The following is an 18,082-nucleotide window of genomic DNA, read 5'->3' on the forward strand; positions in this document are numbered from 1 at the left end:
CTCTACAACTATATACCTACTTACTCAATATTTGTTTTAGGTATTCTGCCGCCGCTAAATTTAAAATTACATAACAAATCTCACCCTACACAGATCACTCAGAAATTGATTTTGTAAAATAATTTTCACGTAGATAATTTTTTTTGTCACCATGAGAAAATATGTACATTTGATAAAAAGCATTAAAATCACTCAAGCATTAAAGACACTTTTAAATGCTCTAATAGTCTTCCTACTTAAAATAAGAAATAATTTTGATACTGTAACTTTTAAAAACGTTTGTTGAAAAAAATTTCAAATTTCAGTACATATTTTGAAAAAAAAAGAGTGAAAATGATTATAGAGTTTCAGTGCTTTCTATATTGTATTAGCTTTCACGGTGAATAAAAAAATATTACAAGTAAATAATTTTACTAAACCAATCTTTGATTAATTCTTGTAATAGAGATTTATTATGCAACTTTAAATTTTTCGTTGTGTTGATATCCATAAGAAAACTACCTACCTCTGATCACATTTTTTATTAAAAAAAAACAAAAAAACATTTTATTATTAATAAAAAAAAATGTGATTATATTATATAAATAAATGTGAATGAAATATCTAATAAAACACACTAAAAACACAAATAAAACACACACCAACAATCGCCAAACCTAACCAACAATAAACAATAAACATGAACAAGAATGACATGAAATGATTCATAATTGCAATTGTCAAAATTTATTCTACAAAATCTCTGTGGCGACATCTATAGACTCTTTCCCCAACTTGTATATCCATCTCAAGTCACGTGGTTCCCAGAGTTTCCCCATTTTTTCAAGTATAAGTTCTCGGGCCCTGGTGAAGGCCAAAAAAAGAAGGAGAAGAAGACAGGTTACGTTTAATTTGGGCTTTAGGTCAGCTTGGCCGAATGTTGTAAATGTTGTTATATTGACATTGGAAAAGGTTAATTATTTTTTTTAAATAATTATGTAATCAATATTCGATCTGTTTATAGATTTATTACTTTGTAGCCTAAAAAGAGCGTTCACTGGACATGTCGAATTCGAGCAGCGAAAGCGAAGATGAAAACTACTGTGAAGAAAGCTGCGACAACAAACAAGGGATACGTAAAGCCTACCAATTATACACAGAAGAACAAAAAATAGTCTCCGCGGTATGGATGCACGAGAGGCCATTTAACTATCAAACGGTTGATGACGTTCTGAACAACTTTTATATCAGATTTAAAAAGGTACCACCAGAACACCGTACTCTTGTCAAATGGGAGAAAAAACTATTTTCTTCAGGGGCTTTCGCAAACAAAAACAAGCTACCTTTAAAAAGACTGATTCATGTACCATATGTAAAGGCTTCGCTAAAAGAAAAACCCGGAATAACAATGAATGAAAGAGCGTGTCAACTAGGGCTGCCATTGAAAATTTTGAGACAGATTCTTAGATATGACATCAAAGATAATGATTTATATCGGCAAAATTCCCAGGACACGATTGATAATGGTGAAGTGCAGATTAAAGATGACATCCACTCGAATTAAAAACCAGAACATATGATTAAGATTAAGAATTTGTGAATAACATGATTCTTTATTTTGCAAAAATATTAAATTATTTTGCATTGCATATTTGAACATAACTTTTTACGATGGAGAAAATTGAGTGAGTGAGTTAAGAAATGAATTTACAGTATAATCTCTATAATCCGGCACTTCATTACACATTCTCATCCAGTAATTCGGTGTTATTTTTTCCATGTCTGTCTATTATCCTTGAAGAATACGGTTTATACAGTTATAGTTTAGTTGAAAGATTATTTTACAGAAACAAAAACATTACAATGTACATATACAGGGTGTTTCAGGAGGAAATGTACATACTTCAGTATGTTATTCTACATTCAATTTTAAGTAAAAAATTACCTACGAACTTAGGTCTGGAAATGCTTTGTTTAGAATATACAGGATGTCAAATTTAAAAAAATTTATTACATTTTCTTTAATAACTCGACTACTTTGAGTTAAATTCATGAGGTGGAGGTTTCTTGGGAGGGGAAATTCAAATTTTATGGACGATTGGCTGTATCTCCCACAGGGCACCACCATCAACTTCAACTTCAATTTTTTTGTGCCATGGTGTATGTCATTTCGGAATAGAAAAATATTTTCCCCTATCTTTTCTACTTAAGAAATGTACACCTTATTGAAGTCTCTAGGAGCAGCCGTTTCTCTTAAAAACTCGTCTAAAGATTATGATGCATGCAAATTATGTATTAGAGTGCTAATTATGTATCAACTTATCATCATCAGCATCATTGGAACTAGTTGACGATTAACGTTGATCTATTCACAAAATTTTTGTGAGAATTGCAAAAATAAAATCTAAACAAAATGTACGAAACCTGACAACAATAACTTTCGATTCACTCTACTCTAATACTTTAAGGAACATCTTTATTTCTTTCTACAATGAATTAAATGTAAACAAAACTTCATTTTATTTTACAAATCAAACCCCTCACTTAGCAGTTATTATATAATTTAGCATCGAAAAAAGTTTCAACTAATGCCTTCATTCTTCATATACTATAAGGTATCAATATATCTCTGATGATGTAGACATATCCTTCAGAACAATATCTGTGATAGCAAAACAGTAATCAACTCATGTTCCAGTATTTTTATATAACTACCTACAGCGAGTGTAACCAGGAGCATACACGAAGCTAATAGTAGAATTATCTCTAAAATTAATTCTTTATATATGAAATCAACTCTCTCACTTTAAATGGATTCTCTGTATGTTTTTATTTTTGCATTTTTAGAAAGAATATAACAGTTTTAAGCGAAGCATTATCAGCAGAGCTAAATGATTAAACATCAATGTAATTTCAAAATTAGAATCATTAATGTTAAAAATATCAAAAATATATTATTGGGAATAGAATATTCAATATTAATTTTTCGTAACATATAGTACATAGTATACAGTTTTCAAACTTCATAATGGCTGAAAATTTTTTGAAAAATAATAAAATGCCCGTCTATCGGTTCAAAATAAATATATTTTGAAAATATATCTATAACCAAAGGGTTAAAGTTGGCCACCTATATTTTGATTTCTAATTTCCCAAATTTCATTTGAAATGTTTTCATCGAACAATATTGTTTCCTTGCTTCATTATCAAAATATGACCATTTTAATTTTTGCAAGCCCTCCCAGTGATTATTACTGCTCTTGGATAACTTTAAGTTTTTAAAATAATAAATCCTTGAAAATGTGAAAAAATATATAATCTAAACCATTACACCTGTTAAATACTTATTAAAAAATATATTTTAATCTAGCTTTGAAACAGTTTGTTTGATATATACAGGGTGTCCCAGAGCTATCTTGACAGGCATTATCTCGGAAACTAGTCGAGATAGGAAGAAATGTTATGTAGAAAAGGTTTTCTGCTTAAAAAGAAGCTTTTAATCATTTTATTTTCAAATACACAGGGTGCCCCAAAAGATGGTATATTGCGGAACTTCAATTTTTTAAATGGAACATCCTGTATATTTTTAAGTTTTTGAGTTCTTTTATTTCTGAACATATTTAATTAACTATGTTCTATTCTTATCATTAACCGTTTATGTTATATGAACAGTTTAATCTTGATTCAGACATTTTCCATACTCTTAAATAAATAATGTAGGTGTTGACTACACGTCAAAAATTCTTCAATGTAGCTTTGTGAGTTTCATTGACAGTAATTAAATTTCAAACTCTCCATTTAATTTTCAAATAAGTATTAGATATGGACAATTGGAGTACATTTTATAATAGCTATAATGTTTTTTATTTTGTATTATTCCTGAGAGTACTTATTAAAAAAATGTTACTCCAAAAATGTTTTCTGCATTACCTCAAGCATGGTTAATGATGGGTATAGAACATGATTAATCAAATGTGTTCAGACATAAAAGGAAAACCCAAAAACTTAAAAATATAGTGTTCCATTTAAAAAATTGAAATTCCGCAATATACCATCTTTTTGGGGCACCCTGTATATTTGAAAATAAAATGATTAAACACATCTTTTTAAGTATAAAACCTTTTCTGTATAACATTTCTTCCTATCTCGACTAGTTTGCGAGATAATGCCTGTCAAGATATCTCTGGGACACCCTGTATATGTTGTGTGTTGACTACATAATATATTGTTTTTTCAAAAATGTCCATTTAAAATAAAAGATTTGACATATCAATAAAACATCGCAATATAGTAGCAAGAATTAGTTTCATTTATGACCATATTTCAGAGTTAAGTCTACTGCCAATTTTTGTTTTCAGGTAATGCATTCAAGTAACTATTTACATAAAAATTTAACGTTTATAATTAATGTGTAAACAAAATAGGTACATTTGTTTCGTTTTTTGTTTTAGTAGATTTCACCTCACATTCTGTAATGCTATAATGCTTCAAAGCTTTAGCCAAAAAGCAGTAGTAATAATACGATCTCATCGCAGCACAAAAAAAAATCAAGTGTACTTTAGCGGAATTTTGTAGTACTGCTAGGCTAGGATAGGATGTCTAGGCTGTTCAAAAAGCAGTTTACTTTTAACAAAATTTATTTGTCACATATTTACCATTTTGCTCTTTTCCCCCAATCTTTTGGTGTCCAGTGCAAGCATTTGGGGTCTATCCTGATCTTCCGACTTTCCATCGCTTTGTGGTGACTCTGAATGATCTCCTTACTTAGTGTTATTATGTACTGTCCCTTGTAGTAATTTATTAAATTCAAATTTTGTAAAGTGGATATCACATCTTCCTTTTTTATACTAGTAAGCTCACAAATTTCACTACAAGACAGTTTTATGGATTATGTGATAATGGATTAAGCGTCACTTACTTAATAGTAATCTGGGGCTTTTCGTTTTCACCTACAGGTTTCATAGAAAGTAATATTTCTAATATAGTTTGCGCCCAATAGCTTCTATAAGATAGTAATCCTAAATCAGATAATGGCTTTTCAGGGGAACCAGTCTTTCCTTCAAATTTCGATAATTCATAACCTACAATTATTGTTCAATTTTAATTACAAGAAGGTCTCATATAAGCATATTTGAAAGTGAAAGCACTCACTAAATTCGATTAGTAACTTTCCATAACCTTTCCTTTGATAAGGGGGCATTGTTAAAATACATGCCACATTATAATCTTCAGTGGACTCCTTTTCTTTCGAGAAATACCCTACTATATGAAATCCTCTATTATTAAATACTGTCATTACGTAAAAAAGAAACGGATCTGTATCATAATACAAAGTTTTATGATCCAAGAATAATTTAGCCAAAAGGCAAAGGTTTTGAGCATAAACTTTATTTTTCCTCCCATCTATTTCAAAGAAGGAAATATTGTCTTTTCTATAAATTTCGTTGCCAGGCGGATGTCTCAAATTACATTTCACTAGATGTCGTTCTAAACATTTTCGACTTTTTCTATATTTTAAACAAAATTCACATATGTAAATACAGTCTAAATTCACCATTTCCTACAATTAAAATATACATTAAATTAATCTTTGTTTATAATCCTTCTAATAATACCTGTGGATAAGGTGCAAAATACCACGGCTTTATCCTGTGTTTGCCAAGTTCTATTAATTCTATATTCTTCATGCGAGTAATAATATCATCATGATGTGAAACCATACTACCGGACTGTCTCGGACCTGCAGCTATAGCTGCAGGTCCATCCAACGAGTCTTCATTTTCTAATGAAGGTCCTTTTCGTTTCCTGTTAATACGTTTTTGTAAAGCAGCTGCTAATACTGCATTGCCATTCAATAATTCAGCATTATTTACAGGGCTTGGAGGTCTTGATATTACACCTCCGCCGCCTCCACCTCCTCCACTCCCTCCTCCACCACCCCCTCCACCGCCACCTCCTCCTCCTCCTCCACCTGTTCCTCCAGCACCACCTCCACCACCCCCACTACCAATTTGGATTTTCTTAGGGGTTGAAACACCTGTGTTACTTCCACCATCTTTTCTCGGAAAATGTACTTTTCGTGTATCTAGCGACTCCTCTGTTACCCATTCATCTAATCGTTTATTAACTAAAAATGAATTAATGTCAAACGTTTTTTCAAAAATTAAGTGAAACCTACATACAATCAACATAATGCACATAGTAACATTTAGATCCCTGTACATCCTTTATACTGATAATCTCCGCCAAAGCTAAAATATTAGTTTAATTAGGAATCAGTATATGAATCATTATAAAAACTTACGCCAATCATTAGTCCCTGTCATATGAACTGGTAGTCTACATCCTTCTACTAATGAGGACTAAAATTACAAATTTAGTATTAAAAATATTCAAACACAAAAATAAAGTAAGGTTATATTAATGAAAAATAATAAAAAAGTAAATATATGTCTATAATGGTAATTACCACAGAATCGCATATTGTGCTGTCATCAATATCTTCCATTTCGACTTTCATGAGTTACAGTATTTTTAACACAATTTGAAAATAAAGTATTGGTTCCAAATGCCTTAAATCTGTCAAACAAAAATAAATTTAAAAGCCATGTTCAAAATCCATATTTTATGGATAATGCGGGATTGTGTAAGTTAGTCACGAGTGTCACGACGTCACAATATTTATTTTAAAACAATATACATATAACCATTGTATTTACTTATACAATGAAATAACTAATAGACAATTTACTTCTTTGAATATAACACAGTGCCGCATCGAATTTTCCCTCTGATTGTTTTGTAAGTCGTGGTGTAAGCATGGTTTCAAGAGTCAGTGGTCCCATGGTTACGTACAAAATCCATAATGACCTGATGGAAACAAATCAACAACCAAACATAAGAACGCATGGCAAGAGCCCCAATAGATATACAAAGTTTAAAGAAAAAGAAGATATGTCAAATTAAGTTGTATTATGCCATGCCATAATGTCATGTCTCAAGTCTCATTTGACTTTGCTTATTTATTTAATTTGTGGGAGTTCAAAGTTCAGGAACTCAATATGAATTGATGCTTTTATTAAATGATATTTAAATATTTATCTACAAGTTAATATATCTTTTAGTTTGCATGTGGCAGACTTGTTCTCAAGTGCTATCTATATAGTGCTATCTTGGTTTATCAGTGTATATAAGACATAATAGCAGAATTAAAGGCCAAATGTTATCAGAAAAGACGAGATCATGCTAATTTGTATTGGAAGCGTTTTCTTTTTAGTTACTGATTCCCAGCCGAAGCGTGTGCTCTTAGGAACTTAAAAAGTTGTAAAAATGGATAGTTATACTTCTGATAGCAGTGATAGTGATACAAATAGTAATAAAGTAATAGATTTGGCTTATTTGTTATTGGAGCCAGATACTGTGGACCATAATTTAGAAGCGTACATGAATGAAAGTAAAAGATTTTTTGAAGTGGAAAGAATTATTTTGCATCATAATCGGTTATCTACTCTCCCGAACAATTTAGTAAAGTTTTCAAACACCAAGATTTTGGACATTAGTAACAATGGGCTCACTAGTTTACCAAATATATTTGAGTATTGCCCTTTAACTACTCTAGTTGCTAAAAATAACTTGTTAAAAAATTATTCTCTACCAAAATCTTTTACAAAATGCACCACCTTGAAGGAACTTAATCTAAGTGGAAATCAATTAAATCAGTTTCCAGAACAAATTTTAGATTTTTTAAATTTAAAGTACCTTTATGTGGGTGGAAATGCTATGAAACAAATTTCAAAAAATATATGGAAATTGAAAAAGTAAGTTATTAACATATGTTTTATTAATCAGCTTATCCATTTTCTTAATTCCAAATGCTTCATTTCATAAATTGCTATTTGCTATTGCTTTAATTGTAACAAGTCCTTGTTATTATCAGCATCTACTGATAAGCTATCGTAAATTATGCACCGTTCCAAAAAATAAGCTACCTAGAATTGTTTTAGCCTACAAGTTCTTTCTTTTGGGGGAAATGAACTTACCGAAGTTCCAGCTACCTTAGGACAGCTACAGCATTTACAAGCTTTAGTATTATGTGATAATCAATTAGAGAGCCTTCCGGCTAATATAGCAAATCTTTACAAGTTAAAGTCCTTGCTGTTACACAAGAACAGACTTCGAACACTGCCTCCAGAGATTATAGCCTTAAAAAATTTAACAGAGGTAAGTTCAGCATAGAAAATAAGTCTAATAATTGGATAATATTTTGGAGTAATTTTGTGCAGTGGTATTGAAAAATATATAAACTGCACTTAATAGTAATATGATTGTGACATTTTAATGTACATATTAATAAACTTCATACCAAATTTGGGCTCTCTGCACTCTTGGATATATGCTTATATTAGACAGTACCTACTAAAAATTCATGTTAGGGTCAAATGATATCCAATGTTTTTTTTCAGAATGAAGCACTGGTAGCATACACCATTAAATCTGAAAGGTACAATAAAGATTTTTTTATTAGATGGTAGGACAATTTTTTTGTACTATTTAATAGTACTATCGAAATTAGCCAAAAATTGCAAAATGTCACATGAAGTGCTCATTTGGTATAAGAAAGGCATAAAAGGTATAAAAGGGTTGGCAAATATGCGGTTGTCAGTGAAACTCTGATATTTAGATCAATGCTAGAGTTCTCCATGAAAGGAAAAGGACAAAAAGATATCCTAAATTTTCCTTTTGGTTGTCAGTAAATAATTAAGATAGGTATAATTTGTATTAGCTTAATATATTTTTAGTAGTCAATGAATCAGTAAATGGAGATAAATTATTGTTGTATTTCTCCAGTATTACAACCTTAAGGGGGAACCACCTGGCAAATAAATGGTACACTTAAGATACTCATTTTCATAATTAGTTGAAAAAAAAAGAGGTAGAGAGAGGTAATCAAAAAGAAGGTAGAGATAAATGATGCTTAGTATTACTTACGTTTGTACATCAAATTACTCCTTAAGTTTACCCCGCAGACAACCCTAGCCATTAAGATAATTTTAAATATGCAGTTGTATAGTTATATTGTATTTTCACTTTTTTGGATAAAACATTCTTAGGATTATAGCTATATAAGGTTTGATGGGTCTATTTCTGATAATAAGAGATAAGTCAAAACGATCTGCCATAAGTATAATTTGTTAGATCTTTTAGAAAAAGATTACTGCTGTTTGACACACAACAAAATATAGATTTAACACATTGGGCTTATGACACACTCTGTTCCCTTACTATTTACAGGTAGACCTATCAAACCAATCAAGTTTAAAGGTAGTCTCCCCATTCAACTATTTTGCCAGCGGGCATTCTACCCACAGGGTTCAAGTGAATTTTGTTTACTGTATAAAAGCTATAGGGGATATGTTATTAAAAAATATACTGATTTATTTTTAGAATTTATCGCCTTTCAAGGAAATTTATAGAAATACAAAATATTTCTGTTTATTTGTACGATAAAATTTGTTTCTTTAGAATGATGGTTTCATCGGAAAATTGTAATCAACATGTATATATTTGTCTTGGTCAAATAAATCTCTATATATTCTCTTATATTAATATTTGAATTTCTCTTTGTTATAATTCTTTGTATTTAATATTTATAATTTTGAAATTTGAAAAAAGATTTTTAGAATGATTTGATTCTTTTCAGTTGAGTCTTAGAGATAATCCATTAGTAGTAAGATTTGTTAGTGAGATGAGTTACAATCCAACTAGTCTATTAGAATTATCAGCGAGAACAATAAAACTACATAATATCCAATTAGAACCTGGGGATATACCTTTAACGTTGCTCAATTATATGAATTCAGCTCATCGATGTGTGAATCCACATTGCAAAGGTAAGATTTCCTAAATCTAGTTTTAGTTCAGAATAATTAAATTTTTTACACAATGAAAGTTCAAAGCAGTAAATACACTATTCTTAAAATGTGACACAGGTTAATGAAAGATTTCTTAGGTCAGAACACTTCTTTTCAGTCCAGGGTTATTTTTATCAGAATAGTTTTGCCTATTCAAAAGTCTCACATTTCTATATATCGCGCACTGGAAAAAATGACAATAATATACCAAAGAAATAAAGACAAAATAAGTAGAATATTCTCAGAAAACTATATAGTTTCAAGCAAAGTTGTAACATATCTTTGCAATTTGTATTGTTCAACGTATCACTCAACAAGAAGGTTAAGACTCTTTGTTTGAGTACCGTAAAGAACGCCAAGTTATGACAGGTTTTCGTTAAAATTGTTACAAAATTTTTATGAAAATGAAATTATTTTTACAATTCTTCCCGAATTAAAGTTTTAAAATCATAATGAATAATTTTTTATAACAAACTAACAAATCAAACTGCAATAATTACAAAAAAATTGCATTTTTAGGTGTTTATTTTGACAACAGGGTCGAACATATCAAGTTCGTCGACTTCTGTGGAAAATACCGCATTCCCCTACTGCAGTACCTCTGCTCATCGAAATGTGCCATCAAAAGGGACGAAAACTTCGACCGCCCTGCAAGATCGTACATGATGAAAAAAGTATTGTTGGGTTAAGATGAAAATGTATCGGATATATTTTATATACTTTATTTTTTAAATACTTCGTATATGTAGGTAAAGTAACATACAGTTAGCGAAGAGTATATACAGCGAAACAGTTTTTCTAAAAAAAGTAACTAATTTAAAATTGTACTAGTATTCTAAATAAAATTACAGTACTTTAACACTAGCATTAGCTATATCAGCTACAACCTTAAAAATTACTGTGTCTGGGGAAAGTTCAGGATTTTTAAGGTTACTATGAAAATCATACATAATACAACTATGACATGACCTAAAATAATGTCACGTGGCCTTGTGTTGAAAGGTGAAAGAAAAATCGACAATTTTTTTATAGAATTTATCTAAACGAGATGACAAGTAACTAATAGTACAACAAACATGTACAAATTGTGATGAAAGCACATTATACATTATTTCTCAAAAAACTGAAGGTAATTAAGTTTGTTATGCTGGAGTTTCCATTGGTATTTAACAATTAAAGTTGTAATACTAAAATAAAGAAATTAATGTAATTAAAATTTGTTTTGAGAGATACTAAATATGTGCCTATTATTGGAAACTTTTTGAAAATGTTAGTGTCAATAAAAACCAATCCAGTCTGTGGTGTTTTATTCTCCCATTGTTGAATTATCCGAAGACTATAAAGGCTAATGTTTCCATAGATTTTTTTTAATTAGTTCTTTGATTTGATATTTATACAATTGGTTTTGTAAGCTAATAGCCAATAGTTATACCAGATTTTCTTTAAATAAGTACCACAAGGGACTTAATGATAATGACTAGATAGCCAATTGCGAATGTGCTTGTTTACTGGATAAATAGAACTTTGTACTTTCACAAGTTCCCTAGTTCTCTAAAGCAGTACTGCTACTGTTATGGGGATATACAGGGTATCCCAAAATATAAGTATACAGATTGAACATAAACAAAAACCAATAAATTTTAAATATTTTTAAAATTTTTTAATTTTATTAAATGAACCTAATATGCATATTTGGAGACTATAACTTTCTCAAAATTGCAAGTCCTTAGCCTGCTGACTTTTTTTTAGGTGCCAGTTTTTGGAAAAATTGCATTTTTTTATTTGAAATTTAGCAATTAATGTTTTTTTATATTCCTCAAAATGTCCACATACCAATTTCTATATATAAAGAGTTATTTAAAAATGTAACAATTCCCGCTACATTTGAATTTATATTGGTTTAGTTTATTTTTTTCATTGTTTTTCTTGCAAAATTGAAAAAAAATTCAATAGGTTCAGCCGTGATGTGTAGCACCATATTAGCAAATTTCTTCAAAAACTAGCACTTTAAAAATTATCAGCAGATTTGCAATTATCTAGGAAGGTATGGTTTTCACAAATAAGCGTCAATAAGTTCTATTTAACAAAAAACTTAATTTGTGTTTTATTATATAAATTAATAGTGAGTAAACTTATGATTCGTGACTTGCTGTATATAAGTATTTAACACATCACTGCTCACAAAAAATATATTGGATATAGATACCGATTGCAGAAAACAACAACTCCATGGGCTAGTGCGCTGACTGGCATTAAATGCCTCATCCAATGTCTAAAAAGATAGCTAGGGTTGTTTGTTAAATCACCACACATACACTGGTTTCGGACTTATTTGTCCTCGTCAGTATGTGAGACATCTGACGACCAGTCCAACTGTTAAATCTTCATTATAGATAAACTGCGTAAATGCGAGGCGTAGCAAAGAACTACATGTCTTAACTACCATTCAATGCTGGTCGGGGTACTAACCCGTGGAATCATTGTTTCGTGCAATATCATCAGTTTATTAGTTTCAGTATAGTGGGCGATAGGTGCCTGTGCTAAACAAGGCTCAATTCTGTCTGTAATACACATTGACTAGCGAAGACCATTAACAGATGTAGCTCTGCTACGCTCACATATACAGGGTGATTCATTAACAATGGGAAAATCGAAAGCTGAAGATACTACACGCGAAATGGTGACCATTGGGTGGATTCTTCGAACAATTACTTTAAATCATTATTACTTGTTTTATTGTTAATTGTTGTAATAACATAAAGAATCACTTGGTTTGTTTCGGTTTTAATTTCTCGTATTATCAAAACATACTGTTCATTAAATCGATTTTTCTCGAAAACGGATCGAGACACCGAAATGGAACAAGAATTATAGAAATTATAGTTTCACAAGTTTTTAAGTTCCTAACCTGTATATTTTCAGAATAATCGCAAAAAAACGATTTAAAATTTTAACTTTCAATTCCCTGTATTTCCGAAACTATCAACTTTCGAATAAGGCATGTTTGCGCAAATGTTCACCATTTCACGTGTAGTATCTTCAGCTTTCGATTTTCCCATTGTTAATGAATCACCCTGTATATTGGATGTAGTTCACGTTCCTCTTGAAAAGAGATAGAGTTCAAGGATATAATCGTCTGTAAAATATTTAATTTCAAACAAATGAATGTCAATATGCTCAATAATTTGATATAGTGTGGTCAGTCATAAGATAGGGAAAAAATGTCGAGATAAAAGTTGTAGCAAGCTTATCTTTTTAATACTTAGAAATCACCGCAACTATTGAACATTGAACACACAGAATATGTGTGTTGAATAACAATTTTGTTATCGAGATAAATTTTGAAAGGTGTATCTCTAAGCAAGGGATAAATGTTGCAATAAATTGGCCAATTTACTCGTCAACTTTTAAGGTTACAGTAAATCACGCAGCTTACAGCTGCAACAACAGTAATAAACATCTGCATAATCTATTCTTAAAATAATTTAATTGGTATTACTGGAAAAACAGTTACACAAAAATCGGCCGATTGCCTTCTGCCTCTAATTTCTTCAATAATTTTTATATTACATAATAGCCAATTCCTGGGCCAATTTGATTCGTTAAAAATTTTTCCAACATGCCACATTTTTACTTTTGGCGATAAACCTACTAAACATCTAAAAATATGAAAACATAGACGTTTTGTTTAAAATAATGCATGTTAACATGTTGATAATTGTTGTACAATAATTTTTACGATATAAAAAAATTTAAAATATTTTAAACAACTTTTATCTTTCGTCTTCTTCAAATCGCAAAATAGTGTAGAACTTATGATGGACCACCCCATACCTTAATATTTCTAATACTCTTATCAGCTTCACATTTCGAAGTTATCAAACGATCGAAAAGAAATATTAAACCTCATTTTATTTCCCACAGAACATTATACAGTAAAAAGTTGTAAGAGATTAGAAGAACGACATATATTTCAGTAAATCTGTTTTATTTTTCACCATTATCACTAAGACTAAATGTTAAGGCAATAACAGATTTTGCAGTTATAAAGGATTAAATAAATCAACAGAAATTAAAAAAAAATTATAAACATTTCATACATTTTTAATAAAAAACAAATTTAAAGATGTATTAGATTATAGCATTTGTGTGCCAAATATTTTGGGTACTAATCTACCATAACTGACGCCTTTTTTAGCTCTAAAAAATATGACATATCTAGCACTTATTTACAATGATTAAATATTTAAATAAAATTTACACTCATCAATATCCATTTTCGACCAAATTAATTATATACAAATAATAATGGATTTGACAATAAACATACAAAATGGATTGAGGTTGCTAAAGGTATTTTTTTTAAATGGCTAAATAGTTATATCATCTAGACACCACTGAATTTTTCTTCATTAACCAACTTACTTGTAATATTTTATTCACTTACCTATGTTTTTATTTGATCTTTAAAGTGTAGGGTCCCATAACATTTTATTGCTTTTTAATATAAATATTTTACATTATTCTATGTTTGATGTTAACTAGAAAACGTTTTCAATGTTCTTAATTCCATTTCGGATTACGACAATTATAGTCCAAATGTTAACCATTGTGATTCACAAAACTTCTTTAAAAACAAATTGCTACAAATTTATTACACTGCAGTAAGATAGGTACGTCTTTTCCAGAAATAATTCAGAAACAGTAACTTTAATTTCAGATGCATTATTTTTGTCACCAAAAATGACCAGCTATTCTATTTTTTTAATGAAATCGCAGTAATTTATTTTCAATTGATTTTTTTCTTAACTATGGACAGTCATTAGTTTAGTGTGGGGTTATTACAAGACATTTATTAAAATGAAATAAAAGTCCGATAAAAGTGCAAAAATCGGAGAAAAAATTTTAGCATTGTTTTTCAAGATGTAAATATGGTTGAGTAATAAAATGTCGATTCAATGACAATTTTTAAAGTTTTAAAAATAATTAATGACGTCCTCCAGTAAGTAACCAATTTTTAAATGACTGGTCATTTAGTCATCACTATGTCCAACCCACCACACTGATTGCTATTTTAGCGTTAGCACAATTATTACTGAAGCACCTTGCAAGCACAAGTTGAAAGTTTCTGTTATTCACATTGTCCGGTTAATTGTTATATCACATCAAATCTATTTTATTACAGCGGCATTATACACCCGAGGTAGAAAGCACTACCGTATAACTCCAAAAGTAATCAGTGGCTTTGCGTTAACATGAGCTAGATACAGGCTCTGAAATTAATTTTAATGTTTTGACTTGAATTTTTTCTGAAATAAGTTCAACGTATTCTGAAACAAAATTTATATTTTCCGAGTTATTCATTATCCATAATTTTGAAACTAAAAAAACCAACATTTGATGAAGCAGGACCGACACAATTATGTGATAGCCGTAAGGGAAATTGGAAATTAACTTTTCGGCACAATTGTAAATAAAATGTTTGTTATTTAACTCTGAAATTGTTAGTAGTAAAACCTTATTCAATTATTGATTTACATGTCTTGTTTTTTTTTGGATCTCTATTCCTGACAAAAGTAATCAAATAAAGTTGAATTCTTGTCAAAATAATTCGATGTGCAACTAAATAAAATACCTCTATGACTTTTCATAAACCTATTGTATATGCTTACAGAGATGCAACACTGCAAACTGTATTATTTCAATTTTCAATTTGTATTTTTCACGAAAAAAATACTTTTTTAAATTTATTATTGTAAGAGAAATGCAGTATTATTTAATTTAATGAATCATTATTATTTATTACTTCAATCAAAATAATTATTTGGAAGAATTTGTACAATAATGAATTAAAATACAAATATTCTTTCCTATTTGCAAAAAAATACAAATTGGAAGTTCACACGATAAAGTTTATAGCGTTGTTTCCGTAAACATACAACATAGGCTTGTGAAAAATCAGTTAGGGGTATTTTAGGATGCTCTTCGAGTTTCTTGTAAGGCTTTCTATTTAACACTTTCGCTGCACAATACGTCTGAACGTAGCTATCGCGTTGTGCGCGAAAAGTTTACCGCATGCGAGTATATTCGTCTGGAGCAGTTAGACTACTTATATTTTTACATTATGTTGTGTTAAATTAAATTAAAATATGTTTAAAGGTTTCAAAATAATTGTAATAGTTTACTAGTTTAGTTATTAATATTTTATTATAAAGCATCCATCACTACGCTCCTCAATCTCAAACTCGTCGCTGCTTTCGCTCCTCGCTAAAATTTCTTCCAGTTCTTTGTCTGTCAATTTTCTAGATATTTTTACGATTTTATTTTAAATAAAATACAATATATCGATAGCCTGAAACTGAAAAAGAGATGAACAATCTTGGCATTATTACCAGTACCTCCTTCCATAAAAATAATTGCCAAAATTATAAATTCTGCCCGCAAAAATTGCAACAACCGAGTCACTAATGTGCATGGTTGCGAATATATATACGGTTTGAGCAGCCTGATCCAATTTAACTATTCAAGCAAATTAATTCTGGAGCAGTTCGAGTCCTATAAATTTTTAGCGAATAAACTCGTCTGGAGCAGTGAAAGGGTTAAACTGACATTAATTTAAAAATAAATTCCCTTTGAGATGTCCTGGTGGAGACACCTATGGAGAAATTCTAACACATTACAAAGTTGCAAATCAAATTAGTTCGATTACTTTTGAGACGGATGCAAAAAAACGGGACATGTAGATCTAAGCTCACTGGTAACATTTCCAAAGTTATAGAATTTTCAGCTCAGTGTGCTAAAAAAAAACGGGATACTGCAGGTTCCTAATCAGTCCAGCCCCCAAAATTTTGTACATCACGGAAACATTACAATAAAAAACTTTCAAAGTACTTTTTTGCAGAGCAATTTGTTTTCAAACAGTTAGATCGGAAAAAATATAGTGTAGTGAAGATGTAAAATGGCCAGAAACGAACGGTTGGAAAAAGTTAAACATGATCACATAAAAAAACGTGTTAAAATATTTGATATGTTATATTTGACTTTCTACTCTAGAGCATTTACTTTAATCACAAAAAAATATACCTTTAACAATAATAATGTCATTTAATTAAATAAGAGTATGTACAATTAATTATATGCAGTGTATGCTATTTAATTTACCCTACAATACAATACATCCATTGGGCTGGTGCTTATACGATTTTGTAACTTTAATTCCCAACACAAGATCAGTAATAAAAATACTACTAGCGTAGAAGTCGCTAATTGTAAATTTAATAAAATTTCTGTCGTTTAACAAATAATTAAATTACACACTTGTACACGCAACAGTTTATATTAAACTAAAAAAGAAAGATCCATAACGTAGATGAGTGCACAAAATTCTTTATTAATTCCTATTAAATTTCTCTAATTTCCATGTTCTGGAGGCGTGGATTCATGAAATGTGTTAATGTTTGAAACGCATTGCACTTCTTAAGCAATAACGATGATTATTCTAGGTTTTTCATTCAGTTTTTAATTTTTTTCTCTAAAGCGTAAGCTAGAAGTACACAAGAGTCTGGAGTATATATATTATTCTTTTACTGGCTGATTTTTGAATAACTAAGTCCCTAACCAATCCCTTTTTCGTCGCTTTTTCCTATTCTTCAGGGGCCGGACGCACGTCTCAATAACAGCCATTATCGTAGTCCGACAACTTGATTAATTCCTACAAATTTTTTGCACGCGTTACGAGAACAAACCTATAGCAATAAAATACTTGTTGGACACATCCTAAAAATTAAACACGACTAGTTTTTTCTGAAGAACTCGCAAAAGTACAAATATTCAGTGTTTCCGTAAAGTGATGCATAAATTCAAAGAGTTAGGTAATTTTTTCCCGTAAATTTTTATTATCGATTTTTTTTTTAATGATTCTATAGTGCATTTTTGGTTGAATTTATGAAGGTACGTTGCTCCTCAAATATAAAAAATTGCTACTATACAGGGTACATCAATAATCTGCAAATCGCAAATAAGCATTTTCTGGGGTATGAGGTTTATAGTTAAAAATTCTTTTGAATTACATTACTAAACATTTTCCTCAAATATGATTTCTCTGGATATTTAAAAATAATTTGGTCTTAATACTTTTTAATTTTTTAAATATTTAACAGCCGGTGTGTAAATTTACAAATAACATTTTTGAA

The 18,082-nt window shown here is 30.0% G+C and overlaps 3 protein-coding genes across 5 annotated transcripts; 2 read left to right on the forward strand and 1 right to left on the reverse strand.

The window, feature by feature from the left end:
- Positions 1–849: 849 nt before the first annotated feature.
- LOC108911245 lies at positions 850–1,628 on the forward strand. Of its 2 annotated transcripts, none has more exons than XM_018716134.1 (2): positions 850–951; positions 1,020–1,628. In XM_018716134.1, the coding sequence occupies exon 2, from the start codon at positions 1,043–1,045 to the stop codon at positions 1,541–1,543; it is 501 nt and encodes a 166-aa protein (XP_018571650.1). In that variant the 5' UTR covers positions 850–951; positions 1,020–1,042; the 3' UTR covers positions 1,544–1,628. The 2 variants fall into 2 exon arrangements, with proteins under 2 accessions (XP_018571650.1, XP_018571657.1); XM_018716141.1 differs by having other exon boundaries at positions 867–951; positions 1,004–1,628.
- A 2,970-nt stretch (positions 1,629–4,598) lies between these two features.
- LOC108911259 (histone acetyltransferase Tip60) lies at positions 4,599–6,576 on the reverse strand. Its single transcript, XM_023455400.1, has 7 exons — positions 6,449–6,576; positions 6,284–6,341; positions 6,162–6,230; positions 5,595–6,106; positions 5,131–5,539; positions 4,898–5,060; positions 4,599–4,847 (listed from the first exon to the last, which is right to left on the reverse strand). Exons 1-7 carry the CDS (start codon positions 6,497–6,499, stop codon positions 4,631–4,633), a joined length of 1,479 nt encoding a protein of 492 aa, XP_023311168.1. The 5' UTR covers positions 6,500–6,576; the 3' UTR covers positions 4,599–4,630.
- A 374-nt stretch (positions 6,577–6,950) lies between these two features.
- On the forward strand, positions 6,951–11,187 carry LOC108911186 (leucine-rich repeat-containing protein 58). Of its 2 annotated transcripts, none has more exons than XM_018716057.1 (4): positions 6,951–7,796; positions 7,983–8,199; positions 9,680–9,869; positions 10,410–11,187. In XM_018716057.1, the coding sequence occupies exons 1-4, from the start codon at positions 7,309–7,311 to the stop codon at positions 10,577–10,579; spliced, it is 1,065 nt and encodes a 354-aa protein (XP_018571573.1). In that variant the 5' UTR covers positions 6,951–7,308; the 3' UTR covers positions 10,580–11,187. The 2 variants fall into 2 exon arrangements, with proteins under 2 accessions (XP_018571573.1, XP_023311163.1); XM_023455395.1 differs by having other exon boundaries at positions 7,682–7,796; positions 7,972–8,199.
- Positions 11,188–18,082: the final 6,895 nt, after the last annotated feature.

The sequence above is a fragment of the Anoplophora glabripennis genome, unplaced genomic scaffold (assembly GCF_000390285.2).
Source record: "Anoplophora glabripennis isolate ALB-LARVAE unplaced genomic scaffold, Agla_2.0 scaffold6, whole genome shotgun sequence".
In the NCBI taxonomy this organism is placed as follows: domain Eukaryota; kingdom Metazoa; phylum Arthropoda; class Insecta; order Coleoptera; family Cerambycidae; genus Anoplophora; species Anoplophora glabripennis.